At 33.5% G+C, this 24,764-nt stretch overlaps 2 protein-coding genes across 2 annotated transcripts in view; both read right to left on the bottom strand.

The window, feature by feature from the left end:
• Nucleotides 1–786: 786 nt before the first annotated feature.
• LOC136040007 (uncharacterized) lies at nt 787–2,040 on the bottom strand. The gene has a single exon (XM_065724073.1). It carries the CDS (start codon nt 2,038–2,040, stop codon nt 787–789), a length of 1,254 nt encoding a protein of 417 aa, XP_065580145.1.
• A 1,927-nt stretch (nt 2,041–3,967) lies between these two features.
• LOC136039806 (uncharacterized) overlaps nt 3,968–24,764 on the bottom strand; it is a 39,098-nt gene continuing 18,301 nt past the window's right edge. The window contains exons 2-3 of the mRNA XM_065723705.1: nt 24,059–24,673; nt 3,968–10,728 (exon numbers count right to left, since the gene is read on the bottom strand). Coding sequence (XP_065579777.1) covers nt 10,421–10,728; nt 24,059–24,673 — 923 coding nt within the window. The 3' untranslated portion in view covers nt 3,968–10,420. The remainder of the gene's footprint in view (nt 10,729–24,058; nt 24,674–24,764) is intronic.

Here is a 24,764-nt window from a genome sequence, read left to right as displayed (position 1 = left end):
AAAAAGAAAAAACTAAAAAAATTTTTAGTTTTTCATTTTTTTAGTTTTTATCTTTTTCAGTTTTTTAATTTTTAAATTTATTTTATCGTTCTTTTTCTTCTGTATTTTTTTGTTTTTTTTTTCCTATATTTTACATGTTTATTTATATAGATAGTTAGATTTACTTTTTTTGCTTGGTTCAAACTACATATAAAGCAAATTGTTAATACGTTCGTTCTTGAAAAAATGTGTTTTTTAATAAAATTTTAAAAGTTAATAAAGCGAAACCTAGCAAAGTGGCATTTGTTGCAGGAAAGGACAAAAGCAGAAAATACAAATTTGCAGAATATTTTCATATTGTGAAAACCATTGCAAAGGCCTTTTTGAAGCCTGGTGACAGTGTCTGTATTGTTGCCACCAATCGTCCCGAAAAGTGTTTTTTACATTTTTGGTGCTATTAAAGCAGGGGTGATAGCCGTAGGAATCTACCGGAAATACAAAAGGGAAACTAAAGTGTATTGTGTTAAAAATTGTTCTGCAAAGCTTTTTATTTTAGAAAATAAGGACCTGCTTAATAAACAAGAAAAGATTGACGAAAAAATACCACAAATAAAGACCATAATATTTCCCTTTGGCCATATCCATAATGATATCAAGATTCTTAAATTACCGTGGTTACCGCAAAGATGAGGATGATGAGATGAATTTCGGACCCCTCTTGACTACATGGTCACTCAGGTCCTCTCTCTATATTCTTCGAATATTTGCTTGCTACGCTGGAAATTAAATGATTCCCAGCGTCTTTAATTACATCCTCTTGTCACATCCAATTTTTTCTAAGAATTGCACTACTAAGCGTATGACTGTGGTATTTAGTTCATCACTTAAGAAACCACCAAGTAGTAAATTTACTGAAATATTTTCCTTTTGTTCCTTGAAGAATGATTCTATGTGTCTTCTCTGATGCATATAATGATCACAATCAATTAAAATATGTTCAACTGTCTCTTCACTGTCACAGTGATCACAGATATTATCATCTCCATAAAATCTTGCAAGGTATGAATGAGTACCTGCATGTCTGGACCTTAGACGAAAAGCTATGGTTCCTTCTCTTCTAGTCAGATTCCTGTAGATTTTCAGTTCTGACTTCCTTCTTGTTTTTCGTGTTGTAAACCAATTTCCCGAGAGGTTACGATTTTCTTCAAAATAGTATTGCTGCTGCTTTTTTATAACCTCCTCAATCATCATAATCTGAATTGGAGTTTCACAACATGTGAAGGGGTCCTCAATAGTGGTGCCATCTTTTGCAGCTCGGTCAGCTATATCATTTCCATGTATATCAACATGAGCTGGAACCCACTGTAAAACGATTTCTTGACCTGTGGGTATTGTGACTAATTCCTTATAGCAACTGGCCACTTCCCTTGACCGTGTCCCACTTCTACTTATGTTGGTTAGTGCTTCCAGTGCACTCTTCGAATCAGAGCAAATCAATACTTCAGGATATTCTTTCAGATTTTCTTTTGTATATATTACTGCTTTCTTTATTGCTATAACTTCAGCTTGAAAGATCGACGTTTGTTTGGGTAACTTATACTGTGCTGTAATTTTCTTTTTTGGTATAACAAATGCAGCTCCAACTGGACTACAGTCATCTACTTTGGATCCATCCGTATAAATATCAAGGAAATCCCTAAATGCTTCTTCAATCAGCAACTTGAAACTAGTGGCGAAGTCCAAGTTTTCTTTTTTCTCCATGACCATTGAGCATTTTATTTTGCAACACTCCCATGGTGAAGGTAAGTCCATGTCTGGAACACGTAACATTTCTGTGATCTTTAGTTCTAAGTCAAATTGAGCACATATTTGAATGGACCTTTTAAGGAAGTTTAATTGGTTCTGCTTTCTGTGTTTGTTTGCAGTTGAATGCAGACCTCGTTTTACAATCCTTGATTTCACTGGATTTGTTTCATCTGACCCCCATACTTTTGCTAAATATTTTAGTGTAACAGTGTTCCTTCTAGTTTCGAGATCATCCAGGCCACTTTCTGCCAACATGAATGAAACCGGGGTCGTTTTCCTAGCTCCAAATGCAATCCTCAATGCTGTATTTTGTATAACATTTAGCTTTTTAAGGGATGATTGATTTGCAGGGTGATATACAACTGCTGCATATTCTAACTTTGACCTGATATATGTTGTGTAAAACTTAATTAGAAAGTCAGCTTTGCTTCCCCATGTGATGGCCGTGGTTACCGCAAAGTGACTTGAACTCACATCTTTCGAATTTGAAAGAGAGTATTAAAGCCAATGTGCTGCGGTAACTGTTAATATAGAGTGTATTGTCGAATATATGATTAATATAGAGTGATAGAGAAAATGAAAAAGAACTGAAACATGTTGTCCTTATTTTTTTATTTAGTTTTTTTAGTTTTTCCTTAGTTTTTCATAGTGTTTTCCCATTTTTGAAGTTTTTTTTTATTTTTTATTTTACTTCACTTTTTTTGGTTAGTTTTTTGGTGCCTAAGTCCAATAAGCTCAATCATTTGTTCTATATATATATATAAAAATAAGTTGAATGTATTTTTGTGTTGAGGGTTTGCATATGACGTCTGAAAAATAAAAAAGAAAAAAAAAACTGAAAAAAACTAAAAAAAGGTTTGTTTTTAATTAAAAAAGGCACTACACGTAGCAATTTTTTTAAATGTGTGATTAAACAGCTCTGTACGGTGTTCAACATCTCCCGCTGCTTTAATATCGTTTTTCGAAGTATCAACTCGGGAAAACGTTGAAGCATTTCTCCCAAACTCTTGGTTGTCTCTCAACCGTTTAAGCACAATCCCTTTACCAAGTCCATGTAGAAGGGAAGGTGTGTCACAGCCAAGAATCGCATGATCAAAAGGAGACAGTTTGCACGTTTCAGTTTCAATCTTCTTAGCAATGGCTTTGATGTCTCAAGTTGTACCTAAAGTTGGCAGATATTTTATATGTTGTACACAATTTTTTCCGGTTTTTGAACCGTACCAAAATAGACACTATTGTAATTTGTTCAAGGTTACTAAGATTAATTTGGATTGACTGTACTACAAAAAAATACTAGTTTCTGCGGCCTATGGTAAACGCTCAAGGGATTGGCAAAGTGTTACTGACACTTACCAATTGTATGATGCATGGAAAAGTGTGTACCCTTTAAATTTCAAACTAAATGTAAACCGGCTTTAAACATGTTCTGTCTTTGTTTTACCTTTTTAAACCTACTAAATAAATTCATCGATCTTCTAAGACCGAACAGATAAATTTTTCCTTTGCGAGTAGTAAAACCGATAAGTTAACATGAAATCTTGATTTTAATAGCAAGATATTTTTCCTCCTTTCAAAAATAAATACGATTAAACAGTAATAGAACTAAGCTGTTAGAGAACATGGGCCTGATATGACAGTGGTCTCAATTTCACTGCTTAGTCAGTAAAACGTCCAAGTCTTTGCATTGTCAAACCTGTTGAAAAAAAGCGAAGAATTAACAACAAAAAATCTCATTTGAAAAAGTTATATCAGCTCAAATTTCTTCCCAACTATTGCTGACTTCTACTATGTCTTTGTATTTATTGCTATATTTCTTTCACAGATAGAAAGACTCCTCTTCTGGGCTTTCATCTTTTTAAATCCCACAAAAAGCTACCGCTTTTACTTTGATTATTGGATCATAAATTTTACGCTTAAAAGATTATTAAATTTGACGAATTTAAGAAGGGGGTATATTACACAATAACAAGCCTTATATATCTGACATGATGTTTACTTTTTCTAATACAGATATCAATGCTGATTAAAAATCTAAAAATGTTGTTTTCTCTATCAAGCAATCAACAAATATTGAGACAATATTTTCAAGATTTTGACACGTTCACGTGTCTTAATCCTCTTTTGTTGGGTGAAAACATATGTAAATTGATAATGATAATAATAATAATTTATTGCTTACCCACAACAACACTATAAAAGTATTAAAATATGGAGTACAAACAATTAAATACACACAAAAAAGCAAAACATACAAAAAATGAAAAGTAATGACACTAGAAATTTTTTACGTTAATACAAAAAATTAAATAATACACACAAACAATGAAATTCAAAAAACACAAAGAGAAAAACAAATACACACACAAAGTCAACGAAAAAATGGATAAAACGGTGATGAGGGGATAGGCGCGCAGAAGCTGTACTGGAGAGTTGTCTGTGAAGAATCTCCAACTTTAAAGTTATATCAGGAACTGAAAATTTTTTAAAAAGAGTCCGGTTTTTTTCCAAGAAGGAATATACAGAAGAAATTTGCAAAATTTGAAATAATTTATCCGAATTCTTTTTAAATTACCATTATTAAGAAGGGGGAAAAGACCTGAAGCATAAAGGACAGAATGATCACAGAAAATAGAATAAAGTTTAGCCAGCGCACGTCTATTATACTTCCCTCTATTTGCAACAATTTTTGCATAACCAATCTGAATCTTTTTACTTATTTCACAAACAGTACGCTGACGTAAGCTCGAAAGATTGTTAGTAATAGAGATACCAAGCCGACGAATACAATCAACAAGAGGGATAGTGAAGTTATTACAGTGAAGGATAGTAGCAGTAGTACAATTATAGGGAAGAAACTCACATTTATCTATATTAATTGAAAGGCGAATATCAGAGAAAGTTTCAGAAACTATAGAGACGATATTGGAAAGACCCTTTTTGGAACGGCTAATCAGAAGCAATTCGTCAGCATACGCAAGATAAGAAACATCCGCAAGACCAGAAAGGTATGTACCTGAAATCTTAGCCAGCACACTAGAAATACAAATCTTAAAAAGCGTAGGGGACAGAACACCACCCTGCCTAACTTCTCTTCGCATTCTTATAATAGTGTCTGGTGCAGATCTTAATTGAAGAAACGATTTTGAATACCAAAACCTAAGAAGCATTATAACAGAGAGATTGACCCCAGAATTATACAAGGAAAAAATGAGCTGACTATTAACCACAGTATATAATCAGTTAGCTAATAATGTCAGTTAGCTAAAAAAACACAAAAAAAAACAGTTGTTGATTGAGACAAACGGTTAGAATATTTTTCATTGGCTTCTTTTAATGTCTAAAACAAGTGATTGATACCAAAATATCTGCCAAAACCTTTTTTTTTAACTGGTGAATTAGCGAAGTAGTCGTGTATAATTTAGATTTTATACACATATGTGGCTATATTATGATCCAGACAGAAGCTTTACCAGATCTAATGATCGATAAAGTCTACCGGTGAGTCCCAGCCGAGACTTCTTAAAAAACGCTGTTGTGTCAAATCGTACGAGGCGAAGTTCAGCAGACTTAAGCGAAACACTATCTATATTGCTCTTGTCATGCTATCGAGTTATGGTACACTTATGCCTACTCTTGCACTAAAAGAAATGTGTATAGGAAACCGAAAGACCTTATAGCTATTTAAAAAATTTATATAGATCCGCAAATGTGCTTGAAAAAGAAACTGTGCAGTAAAAAAAAACTGACACAACATGTGATAAATAAGCTTAACAGCAATTTTCGTAATTAAGAAGTCAGAATTGGTGCAAAGTAAAAAGATTTGACCTTTTCCATCCTCGGAAATTTTGTTCAACTCGCGAAAACGTAACAAAAATGCATATAAACCAATTTTTGATAATTAAAAAAAAAAAAAATTTATTGTGGATGCTCCTTAGAACAAAACCTCTGCATATACCTTTGGGGAAAATAGAAGGAATTTTCTGTAAAATGTGAAATTAAATAAGATGCAATATACCTTTGGGTAAAATAGAAGGAATTTTTTTTGCAAAATATGAAATTAAAAAAGAGACAAAAGGGCTTTAGGATTGAATTTTGAATGCAAAAATATCTGGTGAAGAAGTTTTCAGTAATAATTTTTGTGTTTAATAGAAGTATTCAAAAAATGGGTATTCTGAAACTTGCAGCTTTGTTATTTCACACGTCATCACATTCCTTTTATAAATTCTTCTAAACACTGCTAAAGTGAATGCCATTTTTCTCAAATGATTATATTGTATGGTGTATTAACCTTTGAAAATGGGTTGGATCGAAAATCAAGGTTCACCGTTGGAAAAAACCTGACCTTGACTTTTCACCCCTCTCTCGGAGAAGACCCGAGGAAACCATACTTTAGCCTCTGTGTCACTCGAGTTTTTCTGGCGGTAGTACCACTAAAAAGCAATAGCTTCAAAATATGATTCACTCTTTACTAAGATCTAGGTATGAAACATAAGTTAGTTATATATACTAGGGAAGAAAAAGTTGAAATCTTTTTCCTGTATGTGAAATATTAATACATAACAAGATCTTTTCTATTAATTTTAGTCTTTCATTCAAGAAGCATTTTTAGAGTGTGGTTTCATACGGCATCGTAAACATATTATAAAGGCAGTTAAGCTATGATAAATGTTTGACTTTCTTAGACTGAAGAAGAAAAATCAATAATCCTGGAAGTTTTATCCTCACCAGAGTAGTATGATTGGCTCCATGAAGAAGGGGATGTAAGAGATTTCCGTTAATTAAAAATAATTCTGAGGCATCATTTTTAAATAGCTTGTATTCTGTTCAATGATTCTTTGCAGAAGAAAGGATGTCAAACAGGGAAAGCATACTCAGCATAATACAATAGTTTCCTTTAAAGATATGACGAAGTATGTACATAGTTTTGGTGATAACATCTTTTTGTCTATTATCTAGCAGGAGGAGGAGGATTAAGTTGAGACTTTAGGCAAGTATTTTCTTAGGAGGGAAGCAAGGGATACCGAACTTTGTGATGTAGGGAAGGGGATAGCCAATCCTTATCTAAGATACTTTGTAGCTGGACGTTTATTAAATGCTGATACTAAAATGATTTTCTAGCCTTGGACAAGCATACTTTCTTTAACAGTATTCTTTCGAAAGGCTTTGCTGGTAGTCCTCTAAATACAAAGCAAAAATGGATAGCGGAATCACTGTATGCTCATAAAATAATTTGGTCTCTTCAAAAGTTTACCTTATACGCTTGATCTTCCTCTCACCTAAGAAATGTCCAAATGAAAGCAAACACTTGTAGCCCTACTTATATAACTTTACTTGAGTACCTATTTTGAATATATAACATCGAGAATGGTAAATTTTATTTTGAGCAAAATGTTAATAATGTTCTACCAAGTTGAAAATCACTCAAAAAATGAAGCTTTATTCTAGGAGAGGAGATCAAAGAATTTTACTTGGGGACTAGTCTTAATATAACTTAAGAAATCGTCAAAGGGTACTCCTCGTACTTGTTTTTGCAACTTACCCTCTATGGCTAGTGAACCTGCCTGCAATAATCTTTTTTTCCCAAAAGACTAAGGAAATGCTCCGAACTCAAATTCACTGCTATACATCTCTAAGCTGCAGAATATCTTTACAGTTTGAAAGATTTGTGGATTAATCAACTGTCAGAAATTAAAAGATAATAAGCTCTCTAACATTATTTCTTTATTTTTGGAAACAACATATAAAACATTCAATTCTATATTTTGGCTTATTACTTATGGATAAAAAAATACAGGCATGTTTATATACTGAACATAATTCTAAATGCCTACTCTCGACAAAAAGAAAATATAGGCTTAAGTTGTTTTTATCTTAGTTTTGTGTTTAAAAAAAATTAAAGTCTTTGGCTAACAAAACAAAATTTCTGTTTAATAGGTTTTAAACATTAACATGTTTTTGACAAAGAACTGAGATTCTGTTGAATTGAAAAAAAAAATAAAAAGGTGACAAATTTTGCATAATCTTTTTATTAATCTTTTTATAATCTTGTGCTGTCACATATCTTTTTAATTTTTTTTATTTATGTATTTTTATTGCAAATTTTATTACATTTGCTGCAATATTAGCAAAACACATAAAAGTGACTATGCGGCTAGAGCAATACCTTTTATACAATTAATGACATCATAGCAATATTACCATGTATTTTTTCTGCTTTTTAAATGCATATGAATGTGACGTTGTTAACATAAGAAAATGTTTAAACTCAGCCTCTGCAGTATATTCAGTCAGAGGGTACACCTCTTCTTCATTACAAAACAATTTACTGACATGACCCACCAATGGGGCCTGTTCTCCAAGCTGGGAATCACAGGGATAGAACATCAATATGATTACGCATTAATGGAGCACTTCATAAAATAGTAGAGCCTATACTGTTGTCCAAAATTGAAAGATAGGTTAATGAGTTCCATAAACTTATATTGATTTTGGAAAAAACAGGATCTGAAACAATTAGAGCTTACACTAGCTAATACTATATTTATCAGTAAAAAAAAAAGTATGAGGCGTAAAAATTTATTCTTATGTTTATGTCTTAAAAATAGCTAAGAAAACTGTACTTTCCCCTTAAATTTTTTCTTGTAGAGTCGATACAAATGTTTACTCATGTTTGGTAAAACTCAAGTTCAATCTATACTGGACACAAAATTGCTAAATATCGAAAATGGATCAGCGAGGTATTCAATTATCGTTCCCGTCCATGGTGTTAGAATGTCATTACGAAAAATTAACTCTGGCCCGTGAAAAATCTCAATAAATCCTCGGTCTTGGTTTCACCTCTTAGCGTAGGAGGTGTTATTTTTACCTATGATATTAGAATGTCATTAAGACAAATAAACCTTGGTCTATGAAAAAAAAATTTATTAGCCTTAGTTTCACCTCATAGCGTAAACAATGAGGCATCCAATAGTCATTCTAATTAAGAAAAATAAAGCTACCCACCCCTGGGTACGGCTCTCTGTGGGATCGATACTTTATAAAATTAGTATGCTGCAGGAACATAAATCAATAGTACATGATAACCGAGAATAGATTTTCATTGGCACTAACTCCAGCCCTTCGTCTCCCATAGACCCAAAAGTGTAAAGTAACAACAACTACAGTAAATATTCTTGCGAGAGGGTACCCAAGCTTATCTACCTTAGGTACACAGGAATTAACAGTTATTTCTTCTATTTACTTGATGTCTTGGGTACCAGAATTTGGTATCTATTACAAGACTGCATGAAGGGGGCTTATGGAGTTTGAAAACACACGCCCTCGAAAGGTTTTTTCGACTAATAAAAATGTAATAAAAATAAATAAAAACAAATTTTGGTCCATTTTTTATTTTTTATTTCCCTCCCCCCGGAAAAACTTCTTTTGTAATACACTCCATGAAAATAATTCTGGATACGGCCGTGAGCTGTTATACCAAGTTTAGATCCCTTTAGGTTACTGAATAATAAAGCTACCATCCCAATTCCCGATCCCAAAGGTACTTGTTCAGATACCGAGGGCTCAATTTTAATGACAACAATGGATACTTATTTAACCTTTTCTGACCTTTCTTTACCTTTCTATTATGATTTAACCTTTCTTTCAGGTAGTCGCAGCTGTTAGAATAAATTCGAGGTTCATATGTTTATTTTAATGCTACAACCTGTCTTAAATTATTCTTAAAGAATGCGCGTTCGTACTTGGCATACCAAAACAGACACTTTTGCGTAGAGACTTACCAAAAGCTATACTGATTCGTTTTATTTATTACAACCAGTCACTAAGTACCTAGCTGCAAGACGCTGCTTGGTGCTGCGCGCCAAGACGCGCTGCAAGATGCTGCGCGAACCACGATTTGTGTTAAAAAACGTACAAAAATATGATAATCTTCTCATGCTTATAAATGGTGAAACAAGTGAACATATATCAATAAATCTATTTCACTGAATTATCTGGTAAAGAGCAATTTAGCATTGGCTCTTTGTTGTGGACCCAGAAAATGTCATCCACTCTCCAATTTGTCTAGTCGTTGGGGAGCTTTCTGCAGTTTTTGCTAACGTAGGCTGTATAATTTAATGATAACAGAAAAACCAATATATCTAAATCTTCTGTTTGACATGGATTTGCAGATATATGTCTGCCACGGAACATTAGACCCCATTCCATAAAAATGTACGGGATATGCCAAACTTCAAATAGATTCGGATCATATAAAGATTTGCATTCGAATCCCTCTAAAATATAGACCCAATTAGTTTATCGAAATAAATTTGTAAAAATTGTAAATTCATTATTTCTTTTAATATTCTATAAAATTGATAAGCTCTCCAATGAATCGACAAGCAATATTCTAATTTTAGAAAATTTTGAGTTCTTTGATACCAGAAGTGGCAAGCTTTTTCCCTAATTTTAGAGCACTGCTAAAAGCTAAGGGGTAAAAAAAAACGAAAATAAGGATGATGAACGAAAATAATAGGAATAATAGAAAAAAGACAGGATGGCTAGTTGCCGCTGCAAAACCACGATTTGTGTTAAAAAACGTACAAAATATGATTATCTTCTCATGCTTATAAATGCTGAAATAAGTTAACATATATCAAGAAATCCATTTCACTGAATTATCTGGTAAGGAGCAATTTAGCATTGGCTCTTTGTTGTGAACCCAGAATATGTCATCCACTCTCCAATTTGTCCAGTCGTTAGGGAGCCTTCTGCAGTTTTTGCTAACGTAGACTGTATAATTCAATGATAACAGAAAAACCAATCTATCTAAATCTTCTGTTTGACATGGATTTGCAGATATATGTCTGCCACGGAACATTAGACCCCATTCCATAAAAATGTACGGGATATGCCAAACTTCAAATAGATTCGGATCATACAAAGATTTGCATTCGAATCCCTCTAAAATATAGAACAAAATTAATTTTTCCGAAATAAATTTTTAAAAATCTGTAAATTCATTATTTCTTTTAATATTCTATAAAATTGATAAGCTCCAATAAATCGACAAGCAATATTCTAATATTAGAGCTTTAGATTTATATAGATATAGAGCTTAATATTTAGCTTTAGACCACTGCTAAAGCTAAGGTGTAACAAAAAAAGGAAAATAAGGATGATGAACGAAAATAATAGGAATAATAGAAAAAAGACAGGATGGCTAGTTGTCCTCTATAACTTTTGAATCTTGAAAGGGAACTAGAGCTTTCAATTTCCAAAATAAGTCTCCTATAAAGTTTATACGACTACGCTTTCCATAAGAACCTTCTTCGCCTTCGGAGCATAACATACAACCCTTGTCTCCAGGTTCTTGGACGGTTGTTTCGATCCTGAAAGCTTTGTTATATGATATTTAGACCATTTTGAACAAAACAGATTTTTCACAATTTCTATTGGATACTTTTAAGGGAAAAGAAAACATGGGGTAGGGGCTTGTTGCCCTTCCATCAGTTACGACTGTTAAAAAGGATACTAGGGCTTTTGTTTTCCAATTCAATGAGCGAAATTCAAATTTATGACTTGGGACATAATTCTAAAATATAGAACAAAATCAATTTTACCGAAATAAATTTGTAAAAATTTTTAAATTCATATTTTACTTCAATAAAATTGATAAGCTCTCCAATGAATCGACAAGCAGTATTTTGATTATTGATAATTATGAGTTGGTTGGTACTAGAAGTAGCAAGCCTTTCCTTTATTTTAGAACACCACTAAAGCTAGGGCATAACAAAAAATGAAAATAAGGCAGAGGAAAGAAAATAATAGGAGAAGAAACAGATATACGTGAAAAATGTTTTACACGCCTTAATTCCATTATTTGGGTTCATTCAAAATCATCTGTATGTATTATATTATTATTCATCAGTTCTTTTTTTTTAACTTGTCCTGGAATTTCTGTTTCATTTGGGCTCTCGATGGAGAGGGATTCCAGCCGCAGAAGGAATGATTTACTGAGGGCTAGTCACCATGCGTAATTTTAACGTTTTTCCACTGGTACCCAAATTTGGGCTGGGAATCCCAATTTTTTTATGGCACTTGGTATTAACCAAGTGACATATAGCAATCGCAAATTCTGTCGGTCTGTCTGTCTGTCTTTATGTCTGTCTGTCGGTCCCGGTTTTGCTACTTTAGGCACTTCCAGGTAAGCTAGGACGATGAAATTTGGCAAGCGTATCAGGGACCAGACCAGATTAAATTAGAAATAGTCTTTTTCCCTATTTGACCATCTGGGGGGAGTGGGGGACCGGTTAATTCGCAAAAAATAGAAAAAATGAAGTATTTTTAACTTATGAGCGGGTAATTGGATCTTAATGAAATTTGATGTTTGGAATGATATTGTGTCTCAAAACTCTTATTTTAAATCCCAACCGGATCTGATGACATTGGGGGGAGTTGGAGGGGGGAAACCTAAAGTCCCAGTTTTGCTACTTTAGGCACTTCCAGGTAAGCTAGGACGATGAAATTTGGCAAGCGTATCAGGGACCGGACCAGATTAAATTAGAAATAGTCATTTTCTCGATTTGACTATCTGGGGGGGGGAGTGGAGGGCCGGTTAATTCGGAAAAAATAGAAAAAATCAAGTATTTTTAATAATATTGAAGTAATGAAGTAATTTCAGTGGTTACCGCAAAGTGACTTGAACTCACATCTTTCGAATTCGAAAGAGAGCATTAAAGCCAATGTGCTGCGGTAACTGTTAATATAGAGTGTATTGTCGAATATATGATTAATATAGAGTGATAGAGAAAATGAAAAAGAACTGAAACATGATGTCCTTATTTTTTTTAGTTTTTCTTTAGTTTTTCATAGTGTTTTCCCATTTTTTAAGTTTTTTTATTATTTTTTATTTTATTTTGCTTTTTTTGGTTAGTTTTTTTTTCAAAAGTTTGTGCCTATGTCCAATAAGCTCCATCATTTGTTCTCTACTAGGTTACAGCTACCACTGCAACCATTATTTATTTTAATATTTCATTCACTGTGAGGTATAGTTCATTATCTCTATATATATAAAAATAAGTTGTTTGTCTGTTACATTATCTTCTATATATATATATATATATATATATATATATATATATATATATATATATATATATATATATATATATATATATAAAAATAAGATGTATGTATTTTTGTGTTGAGGGTTTGCATATGACGTCTGAAAAATAAAGAAGAAAAAGAAAACTGAAAAAAGAAAAAACTAAAAAAAACTAAAAATGCTAAAAACCAAAAAAAAAGAAAAACTAAAAAAAAGAAAACCTAAAAAGGAGAAAACTAAAAAAAAGTTAAAAAAGGTAAAACTAAAAAGAAGAAAGCTAAAAAAAACTAAAAAACCTACCAAACTAAAATAAAGAAAAAATCATAATATGTTTTTTTTTTTGTGTGTTTGAGGGTTTACATATGACGTCTGAAAAAATAAAGAAGAAAATGAAAGAAAAAAACTAATAAATAAAAAAAGACTAAAAAGAGAAAAACTAAAAAAGGAGAAATACTAAAAAAATTAAAAACAAAAAAAAAACAAAAAAAACTAAAACAGAAAAAAAAGAAAAAAAGAAAAAAGGTGAAAAATAAAAAAGAAAAAAGTTAAAAAACTAAAAAAGCTACAAAAAAAGAAAAACTAAAACAGAAAAAACTAAAAAAGCTAAAAAACTAAAAAAAGAAAAAAACTAAAAAAAAGAGAAAAAAAGAAAAAACTAAAAAAACCTAAAAAGAAAAAAAAGAAAAAAGAAAAAAATTAAAAAGGTAAAAAACTAAAAAGAAAAAAGGCTAAAATAACTAAAAAAGCTTCAAAACTAAAAAAAGAAAAAACTAAAAAAAACATTAAAGTATTTTTGTTTTTTTGTATGTGTGAGGGTTTTCATCTGAAGTCTGAAAAATAAAGAAGAAAATGAAAGAAAAAACTAAAAATGAAAAAAATAACTAAAATAAGAAAACTAAAAAAAAGAGAAAAACTAAAAATATAAAAAAAACAAAAAAAGAAAAAACTAAAACAGAAAAAAACTAAAAAAAAAGAAAAATACTAAAAAACAAAAAAAAACTAAAAAAGAAAAACCTAAAAGGAACAAAACCTAAAAAAAAGAAAAAAATATAAAAGGTAAAAAACTAAAAAGAAAAAAGCTAAGAAACTAAAAAAGTTTCAAAGCTAAAAAAAAAGAAAAACTAAAAAAGGAACAAATTCAAAGAAAGAAAAAACCAAAAACAGAAAAAACCAAAAAAAAAGAAAAGCTAAAAAAATAAAAAACTAAAAAATATAAAGCTAGTTCTACGGCCATGATAGCAATGAAAATTAAATAATTCCAATTTATAGTAAACTCTACCGAAACTTTCTATATTCACGTAGTATGGGTTATAGTTTCCTCTTTAACGCAATTCTCAAAAGATGCTTGTATTATCTTAACTTTTAGATACTATGTGCCATCATTTGCTCTTTACTAGGTTCGGGTATATTCAATGGTACAATGGGCCCAGCGAATCATGATTTTATAATAACACAGGCTACTACAGTGCTGTAGAAAAATGGAGCTTTTGGTGAAAAATTGTTTTATTTTAAAAACTATTTTGTTTTTAATTAAAAAAAGGTACTAGACGTAGCAATTTTTTTTAATTGTGCGATTAAACAGCTCTGTACGGTGTTCAACATCTCCCGCTGCTTTAATCTCTTTTTTCGAAGTATCAACTCGAGAAAACGTTGAAGCATTTCTCCCAAACTCTCCGTTGTCTCTCAACCGTTTAAGCACAATCCCTTTACCAAGTCCATGTAGAAGGGAAGGTGTGTCAAACAGTTCGTGATAACGAACTGTAGTAAGGAGCGACCCGGCTCAATAGTAACCAAAACTCTAAAAAATTCAATTTTGATATCAATAGCTACATCAAAAGATTCGCAGTTTAATGCTGATTTTAAATATAGAAGTTTCATAAAGTTTAGTCTTACCCATCAAAAGTAACGAGCCTGAGAAAATTTGCCTTATTTAAGAAAATAGGGGGAAACACCCCCTAAAAGTCGTAGAATCTTAACGAAAATGACACCATCAGATTCAGCGTATCAGAGAAACCCTACTGTAGAAGTTTCAAGCTCCTATCTACAAAAATGTGGAATTTTGTATTTTTTGCCATAAGACAAATCACGGGTGCGTGTTTATTTGTTTGTTGTTGTTTTTTTCTTTTTACCAGGGGTCATCGTATCGACCAAGTGGTCCTAGAATGTTGCAAGAGGGCTAATTCTACCGGAAATGAAAAGTTCTAGTGCCTTTTTTAAGTAACCGAAAAAATTGGAGGGCATCTAGGCCCCCTCCCACGCTCATTTTTTCCCACAGTCAACGAATCAAAATTTTGAGATAGCCATTTTGTTCAGCGGAGTCAAAAACCTTAATAAATATGTCTTTGGGGATGACTTACTCCCCCACAATCCCTGGGGGAGGGGCTGCAAGTTACAAACTTTGACCAGTGTTTACATATAGTAATGGTTATTGGGAAGTGTACAGACGTTTTCAGGGGGTTTTCTTTCATTTGGGGGTGGGGCTGAGGGGAGGGGGCTATGTTGGAGGATCTTTCCTTGGAGGAATCAGTCATGGGGGAAGAAAAATTCAACAAAAAGGGTGCAGGATTTTCTAGCATTACTATAAGAAAACAATGAAAAATAAACATGAAAACGTTGTTTCAAATGAAAGGAAGGAGTAGCATTGAAGCTTAAAACGAACAGAGATTATTACGCATATGAGGGGTTCTAAAAATACTTTAGCATAAAGAGCGAGATATCTAGGAGGAGATAAATACCTCGCTCTTTATGCTAAAGTATTTTTAGTAATTTCAAGTATTTATTCTACGGCCTTTCTGATTCAGGGGTTAATCTTAAAGAATTGGGACAAAACTTACGATTTAGTGTAAAGAGCGAGATATTAACGAGGGTACAAACCCCCTCGTATACATAATAAAAATATAAGATTATGAAAGTTTGTTACGTAAGTTAATTCTTAATTTACGTATACTTTTTACTAATAAAAACATTCGTTAAAAATTAAAAGTTCTAGTTGCATTTTTAAGCAACTGAAAAATTGGAGGGCAGCTAGACCTCCTTCTCCATCCCTTATTTCTCAAAATCGTCTCATCGAAACTAAGAGAAAGCCATTTAGCCAAAAAAAGAATTAATATACAAATTTCATTTTAATAATTTATGTGCGGAGAGCAAAAACCAAACATGCATTAATTCAAAAACGTTCAGAAATTAAACAAAAAAAACTGATTTTTTTAGCTGAAAGTAAGGAGCGACATTAAAACTTAAAACGAACAGAAATTACTCCGTATATGAAATGGGTTGTCTCTCTGCAATCCCTCGATCTTTACGCTAAAAGTTTGACTCTTTGCCACAATTCTATTTTTTAAAACAATTAATAGCTTTAGCGTAAAGAGCCAGGGATTGCGGAGGGGACATACCATTTCATATACGGAGTAATTTCTGTTTGTTTAAAGTTTTAATGTAGCTCCTTACTTTCAGCTAAAAAAATTAGTCTTTTTTTATTTAATCACAGCCAAGAATCGCATGATCAAAAGGAGACAGTTTGCACGTTTCAGTTTCAATCTTCTTAGCAATGGCTTTGATGTCTCAAGTTGTACCTAAAGTTGGCTGATATTTTATATGTTGTACGCAATTTTTTCCGGTTTGAACCGTACCAAAATAGACACTATTGCAATTTGTTCAAGGTTACTAAGATTAATTTGGATTGACTGTACTACAAAAAAAAATTAACGGTTAATTGGATTGACCGTACCAGTGGAACACTGGTACGGTATATATATATATATATATATATATATATATATATATATATATATATATATATATATATATATATATATATATATATATATATATATATATATATATATATATATATATATATATATTTTTAACTACGTAAAACTTGCGAAAATACAAAATTCTTGGCTGTCCCATTGTCTGTGCATATAAATAGATTGTCAGGTTTACCGACTCTTGAACATGCAACATATAATTGCCCATGGGAAAACAATCTGTATTCAGATCTATACCTCATTATTCTAATGATTGCCCTTGAGCTTCGTTGATGGCGATTGCTAATCGAACATTCCCTGTGTCCCCTTCGTCATTTATATATCCCCCTGTGCCCCCCTCCGGCGTCCCCGTTGTTGTTCTTTCCCTGTGTCCCGGTTGTCATTTGTGTCCCGGTTTCCCAGTCTGTAATTTCTCTTTGAGTGTCGACCTATACTGTCTTTTAGATAAAAGACAGTTTGACTGTCTTTTAGATAAAAGACAGGATGGCCAGTTGTCCTCTATAATTTTTGAATCTTGAAAGGGAACTAGAGCTTTCAATTTCCAAAATAAGTCTCCTATAAAATTTATACGACTACGCTTTCCATAAGAACCTTCTTCGCCTTCGGAGCATAACATACAACCCTTTGTCCCCAGGTTCTTGGACGGTTGTTTCGATTCTGAATACCTTGTTATATGATATTTAGAATATTTTGGGCAGAACAGCTATTTTAGAGTTTCTATCGATTACTTTTAAGGGAAAAGAAAACATGGAGTAGGGGATTGTTGTCCTTCCATCACTTACGACTGTTAAAAAGGATACTAGGGCTTATGATTTCAAAATGAATGAGCCACATCCAAATTTATGAATCGGGACATAACTCTAAAACATAGAACAAAATCAATTTTACTGAAATAAATTTGTAAAAATTTTCAAATTCTTATTATACTTCTAAAAAATTGATAAGCTCTTCAATGAATCGACAAGCAGTATTTTGATTCTTGATAATTATGAGCTCTTTGGTGCTAGAAGCAGCAAGCCTTTTCCCTAATTTTAGAACACGACTAAAGCTAGGGCATAACAAAAAGGAAAATTAGGCAGAGGAAACATAGGAGAAGAAACAGATATACATGAAAAATGTTTGACACGGCTTAATTCCATTATTTGTGTTCATTCAAAATCATCTGATTTTATTATTTTATTATCCATCAGTTATTTTTTATTTAAATTGTCCTTGAATTTCTGTTTCATTAGGGCTGTCGATGGAGAGGGATTCCAGCCGCAGAAGGAATGATTTATACTCACCATGCGTAACTCACCATACGTACTTACCCTTTTTCTACTGGTACCAAAATTTGGGCTGGGAATCCCAATTTTTTTTCTTCTGTCCTTTATATAACTACATTGCGTAGCAACTTTAATGGTATCGCAGGTTTTTACGGCACTTGGTATCTGGGGGGGGGGAGTTGGGGGACGGTTAATTCGGGAAAAATTAGAAAAAATGAGGTGTTTTTAACTTACGAACGGGTGATCAAATGTCTATGAAATTTGATATTCAGAAGGATCTTGTGTCTTAAAGCTTTTATTTTAAATCTCGACTGGATCCGGTGAAATTGGAGGGAGTTAGAGCGGGAAACACAACATCTTGGAAAACGCTTAAATTGGAGGGATCAGGATGAAACTTGGTGGGAAAAATAAGCACAAGTCCTAAATACGTGATTGATATAGCTGGAATAGATTAACTCTCTTTGGGGGAGTTGGAGGGGAGGGTACATTCTGAAAAATTAGAAAATAAGAGGTATTTTTAAATTATGAAGGAGTTATTGGATCTTAATGAAATTTCCATATTTAGGAGGATCGTAACTCAAATCCCTTATTTTAAATCCCGGCCAGGTTCAGTGTCATTGGTGGGAGTTGTGGAGGGGGAACTGGAAATCTTGGAAAAGGCTTAGAGTGGAGAGATCAAGATGAAACTTGGTGAGAAGAATAAGTACAAGTCCCAAATACGTGACTGAAAAAACTAGACCGGATCTTCTCACTTTAGGGGAGTTGGGGGGGGGCTTTATTCGAAAAATTAGAAAAAATAAGGCATTTGTAACTTAGGAACAGGTGATCAGATCTTAATGAAATTTGATATTTAGAAGGATCTTGTGCTTAAGAGCTCTTATTTTAAATTCCCTACCAGATCTCGTGATATTGGAGCCAGCTGGATGGGGAGACTGGAAATTTTGGAAAACGTGAAAATTGAGGTATTTTTAACTTAAGAACAGGTGACAGGATCTTAATGAAATCTAATACTTAGAAGGAACACATGTGTCAGAGCTCTTATTTTAAATCCCAATCAGATCTTGTGACATTGGGGGTTGTTGTCGGGGGAACTACAAATCCTGGAAAACGCTTAGAGTAGAAAGATATCTTTGGAGAGTAGAGTGGATGCACGCTTAGAGTGATCAAACAGTTCGTGGTAACAAACTGTAGTAAGGAGCGACCCGGCTCAATAGTAACCAAAACTCTAAAAAATGGAATTTTGATACCAATAGCTACATCAAAAGAATCGCATTTTAATGCTGGTTTTAAATATATAAGTTTCATCAAGTTTAGTCTTACCCATCAAAAGTTACGAGCCTAAGAAAATTTGCGTTATTTTAGAAAATAGGGGGAAACACCCCCTAAAAGTCATAGAATCTTAACAAAAATCACACCATCAGATTCAGCGTATCAGAGAACCCTACTGTAGAAGTTTCGAGCTCCTATCTACAAAAATGTGGAATTGTGCATTTTTTGCCAGAAGGCAGATCACAGATGCGTGTTTATTTTTTTTTTTTATTTTTTTTTTTTTCCCAGGGGTGATCGTATCGACCCAGTTGTCCTAGAATGTTGCAAGAGGGCTCATTCTAACGGAAATGAAAAGTTCTAGTGCCCTTTTTAAGTGACCAAAAAAATTGGAGGGCACCTAGGCCCCCTCCCAAGCTAATTATTTTTCCAAAGTCAACGGATCAAAATTCTGAGATAGCCATTTTATTCAGCGTAGTCGAAAAACTTTATAACTATGTCTTTGGGGACGACTTACTCCCCCACAGTCCCCGTGGGAGGGGCAACAAGTTACAAACTTTGACCTGTGCTTACATATAGTAATGGTTATTGGGAAGTATACAGGCGTTTTCAGGAGGATTTTTTTGGTTGGGGGGAGGGGATGAGAAAAGGAGGATACGCTGGGGGAACTTTCCATCGAGAATTTGTCATGGGAGAAGAAAATTTCCATGAAGGGAGAGCAGGATTTACTAGCATTATTAAAAAAAAAAACTATTTAAAAATAAATGTGAAAAAGCTTTTTCAGCTGGAAGTAAGGAACAGCAATAAAACTTAAAACAAACAGAAATTATTACCCATATGAGGGGCTCACCTCCTTCTAATACCTCACTCTTTACGCTAAAGTATTTTTAGCAATTTCAACTATTTATTCTACGGCTTTTGTGATTCAGGGGTCATTCTTAATGAATTGGGATAAAATTTAAGCTTTAGTGTAAAGAGCGAGGTACTGACGATGGGGCAAATCCCCTCATATATGTAATAAAAACATGAGAATACAAAAGTTCTTTACGTAAGCTAATTTATAAGTTACGTAAATCTTTTACCAATAAAAAGATTCGTAAAACATTAAAAGTTCTAGTTGCCTTTTTAATTAACCAAAAAATCGGAGGGCAACTAGGCTTCGTCCCCCGCTCTTTTTTTTTCAAAATCATTCGATCAAAATTATGAGAAAGCCATTTAGCCAAAAAAAAAAAAAAAAATATGCAAATTTCGTTTTGATTATTCCTCTGCGGAGAGCCAAAATCAAAACATGCATTGATTCAAAAACGTTCAGAAATTAAATAAAAAAAAAAAAAACAAGTTTTTTTAGCTGAAAGTAAGGAGCGACATTAAAACTTAAAACGCACAGAAACTACTTCGTATATGAAAGAGGCTGCTTCCTCATCAACGCCCCGCTCTTTACGCTAAAGTTTTTTACTGTTTTAAAAAGAAGAATTGAGAGAAAGAGTCAAACTTTAGCGTAAAGAGCGGGGCGTTGATGAGGAAGCAGCCTCTTTCATATACGAAGTAATTTCTGTGCGTTTTAAGTTTTAATGTCGCTCCTTACTTTCAGCTAAAAAAACTTGTTTTTTTTTTATTTAATATTTAGAAGGACTTTCTTGTCTTAGAGCTCTTATTTTAAATCCCGACCGGCATAAAGCCACTGATTTTCCTTTTAAATCAATCTATTGATTCTTAGAAATTTGCTAGAGCTCATGCCATATTAGCTCTTGGCTCTTCCGACCTCGTCACAATTACCATATGAGCTCTAAGCTCTTGTTTTTTCTGTGATCGGCTCAGTTGTATCAACAGAGATCCATGAAAAAAAAAATGATATACTCTTTGCAGTGTTTGATTCATGAAATTTGGTTTCAAACCAATAACAACATTGCAAGAAGAATATTCCATTGGCAAAAAGCCAGTGGATGAGTTGCACACAGTTGACATGGTTGACGTGAAAAGAATCAAAAGTAATTTCCAGCCCCAACATAAAGCGATTGAGTTATTGGAATTAACTATTTCAGCATCACACTCTTGCAAACTTATTGTAGGGGAGAATGGGGAAACTGCTGCAAAGTTCCCGCCAAATATGCATATTTTAATAGTTTACCTCTAATTTTCGTATAGATGTCTAAAAATTTGATTACACGTTTATTTTGGAAAATGATGGGCTGGGGGAAGGGGATGCAGAACACTACAAATTCCAGGTTCTATCTAATATTCATACGACCAACTAACCTGGTATACCCCCAGGGAATAACTTGCAACCTTTATCCCAGGGCTCTGGTGGGTTGGGTCAGCCCTGGAGTCTTTGTTATATATTCTTTGGACTATTTTTAATAAAATGTCTATCTCAAAATTTCAATCAGGTAAGTTTAGGTAAAAGAGGGTGCCAGAGGGGAAGGCTAATTGTCCTCTGTAACTTTCTAATCTTAAAAGGGAACTAGAAATATCAATTTCCAAAATGAGCCTCATACAAAGTTTATACGACTAAACTTCACCTAAAAACCTTCTTTGCCTTCGGGGCATGACTTAAAACCTTTGTCTCCAGGTTCTTTGACGATTGTTTCGATCTTGAAGGCCTTGTTATATGATATTTAGACTATTTTGAACAAAATCAGAGTTACTATCGGGTGCTTTTGGCAAAAAAAAGGCATGGGGCAGGGGCTTGTTGCCTTTCCATCACTTACGGCTGTTAAACAGGATATTAGGACTAATGATTACCAATTGAATTAGGCAAATCAGGGTTTTATACTCAAATATGGCTATCTACAAATTTTTGGTTGAAATTTTTTTTAAAAAGGGTGTGGAGGGGGGGGGGTCTGGTTGCCGTCCATAAACTCTTGACTTTTAAAAATGGAACGCTGAATGAGCCTTCTCCGAAGTCTATGTAACCACCCTTTCCAGATAAAACCTAAATGTTAACAGAGAGAAACTTGTATAGCTTACAGCTCTTGCCCCGCGGACCGTAGTGGGGGGGATTTCATCCCCAAAGATAAAATTACTTGACCTTTAAATATACTTAACAAAATGGTTATCCCAAAACTCTGACTGGACGCGTTTGGGGGAATGATAGACCTGGAGGAGTGGGGCTGGTTGCCATCTAATCACTTTACACTATTAAAAAGGGCACTAGAACTTTCGATTTACAATCAAATGAGCCCCCTAAGAGTTATATATGGCCACCCATTCCATAAAAACCTTATTGGTCCCAGGGACATAGCTTAAAACCCTTGCCTTGAGGGTTGTGAGGGGGTTATGATCTTCAAAGACATAATTACTGAACCTTTCAAATAGGCTGAACAGAATGGATATCACAAAATTTAGACTGGATATATTTTGGGAAATGATGGGCGTGGGGGAAGCAAGGCTGGCTGCCTTCCAATCACTTTTGACTATTGAAAAGGGCGCTTGAACTTGCAATTTCCAATTGATTGAGTCCCTTTTGAATTTTCTACGAAAACTCCTTCTCTACGAAGCACCATGGTCTGAAAAAAAACAATAATAAAAATAAATAATGCGTTGTGCCTACATCGTTCTTTACTTAAGTGGTGCTATTGCGCTGCCTATAAAAACAGTTTCTTAAGGTGTTTCCTTACTGAAGGAGCAGCGTCATTGCTGGAGATTTTTTATCTTTCGTGTGGGTTTAACCACTGGTAAACTTGCAACTATCTGATTTCCAATATATTATCAATTAAAATTAAATGAGTACATCTGAATATAATGTTCAATAGTTTGTGTCATTGGTGAGAAAAAAAAGTCCCTGGAACCACAAAGTCGTCGTAAGTCTAAATGTATTATACATATTCTCTGGTTTTTTTTCATTTAAACCCCATATAAATCATACCCGTTCCCTCATCATTTTTCAGTGTTCAATGTTGCGCCGCATTAACTCATTTCTTCCACCGAATTTTATACTTTCTCTTTATTTTCCTTGCCTTTCTTATTGCTGCTCTTCCTGGGATAGTGCTTGCAAATATCTTCTGTGCTCACTTCAAACAGCTCAAAATAGGGCAGTGAAGGCTACTTTTGTTCTTCCTCGGCTATGCCGTTCCTCTGATCTTTATAATGATACTGGAATACCTTCATAATCTTTATCTATTGCATTCTGCTTTTCTAGGTACACTTCCACCGGCTCTTCAGCAGTTTTTTTCACGAACAGGCTTATGTTGGTACTCTTCTTCTTTGTGTTTTCTTCTCACAAGTTTACTGTGCCTGAATTATCATCAAAAGCAGCTCAGAGGTCTCTGGTTTATCAATCCATCCTAGTGTGGAACTCCATCCCGTTTAATGTCCCTCTATCTCTCTCTGCAAAGGTAGTTTCTAGGAGGGTCTTTTAAGTCCTGTAATTTTTCTCCCTTTTTTTTCTTTTTAATTATATTCCAATTTACATATATCTTCTTTTTTAACCATTTCCAGAATCCTCTCTATCTGTCGATTGTCCTTGCTTTATTCCAGTGTTTTATTATTGTGTGTGTTATAGTATTTGATAAAAGTACAGAGTCTTATTATTGTACTGTGTGGCCCACTATAAGCTAAGCTTCTCAGGCCAAGTAACTGTTTTACGTTTATAATTGTTTTTTAGTATTAATAAATGATTGATTGATTGATACTTTTTATCATTTCAGTCAACTGCGTAATATGGAGGCAGTTGAGCTTGATTTACTGACTTGTGAAGTCTAGAATTAATTATTTTGATTTTAGTTTTCTTCAATCCAAGGCCAAATATTTACAATATTGTCAAACTAAATGATCTCAAAACTTATAGTTGTCAATAATAAATTTTTTAATAATACTTTTCATATTAAAAAAAAGTTTGGTTGAAAAGGCATGATTTCACAAACTAGAAAATTGGCGTTGTTTCTTACCTGCATCAGCTTTTATTATTAGCGTTCTTCTTTCTTTGATTGATATCAAATCACTGAGTATAACTGTTTTCACACGAACACTGCTAGCACTTTCCGATTCTCTCAAGTATGTCCCACCTATGTTTCCCTTCTTAAAGTACATATAGTAAAAATTTCTATCATTTGATGCACCAGATTCAACTATTTTAATTTTATTATCAAGTTCATTCATTTTCGCTGCTTTACGCAGTCTCAAAAGGCACCGTATGTATGGCTCAACTGCAATTACATCATGACCCATCTTGGCACTTAGAAGAGAATAAAAACCAACATGTGATCCAATATCAATTATTGTTGCATTCGGATGAATTCTGAGAGCTTGCTGAAAAATTGTCAGTATATCCGGCTCCCATATTCCTTTTTCAATAAGTCCAGCCGACACGTACACATCTTCTTCTGGTTTAAATGGACAAATATCAAAAGACGGTAGAGTCCGAGTCCTCACACAGAAACTTGAGTTATCATCCTCAATGATAACAGCAGCTATATCCTCAATTGGATGTTCTGTCACATGCACTAAATATATTGTCGAGTAGATGCAGAGCAAAATGAAGGAGCAGGTCAGCTTCAGAAAGCCTGTAATTAAAAAAAAACTTTATAGAATGTGTCAAACAGGTCATGGTAATTGTAAATAAGGAGTGACTCTTGCTAATAGTGACCAAAACCC

The sequence above is a fragment of the Artemia franciscana genome, chromosome 20 (genome assembly GCF_032884065.1).
Source record: "Artemia franciscana chromosome 20, ASM3288406v1, whole genome shotgun sequence".
In the NCBI taxonomy this organism is placed as follows: domain Eukaryota; kingdom Metazoa; phylum Arthropoda; class Branchiopoda; order Anostraca; family Artemiidae; genus Artemia; species Artemia franciscana.
Note: the sequence above shows the minus strand (reverse complement) of the source record. Positions and strands in the feature narration are given on the sequence as shown.

Bases quoted from the DNA above. Each gene is read 5' to 3' on its own strand.
- LOC136040007 (XM_065724073.1), bottom strand. From the start codon at position 2,040: ATGTTGGCAGAAAGTGGCCTGGATGATCTCGAAACTAGAAGGAACACT.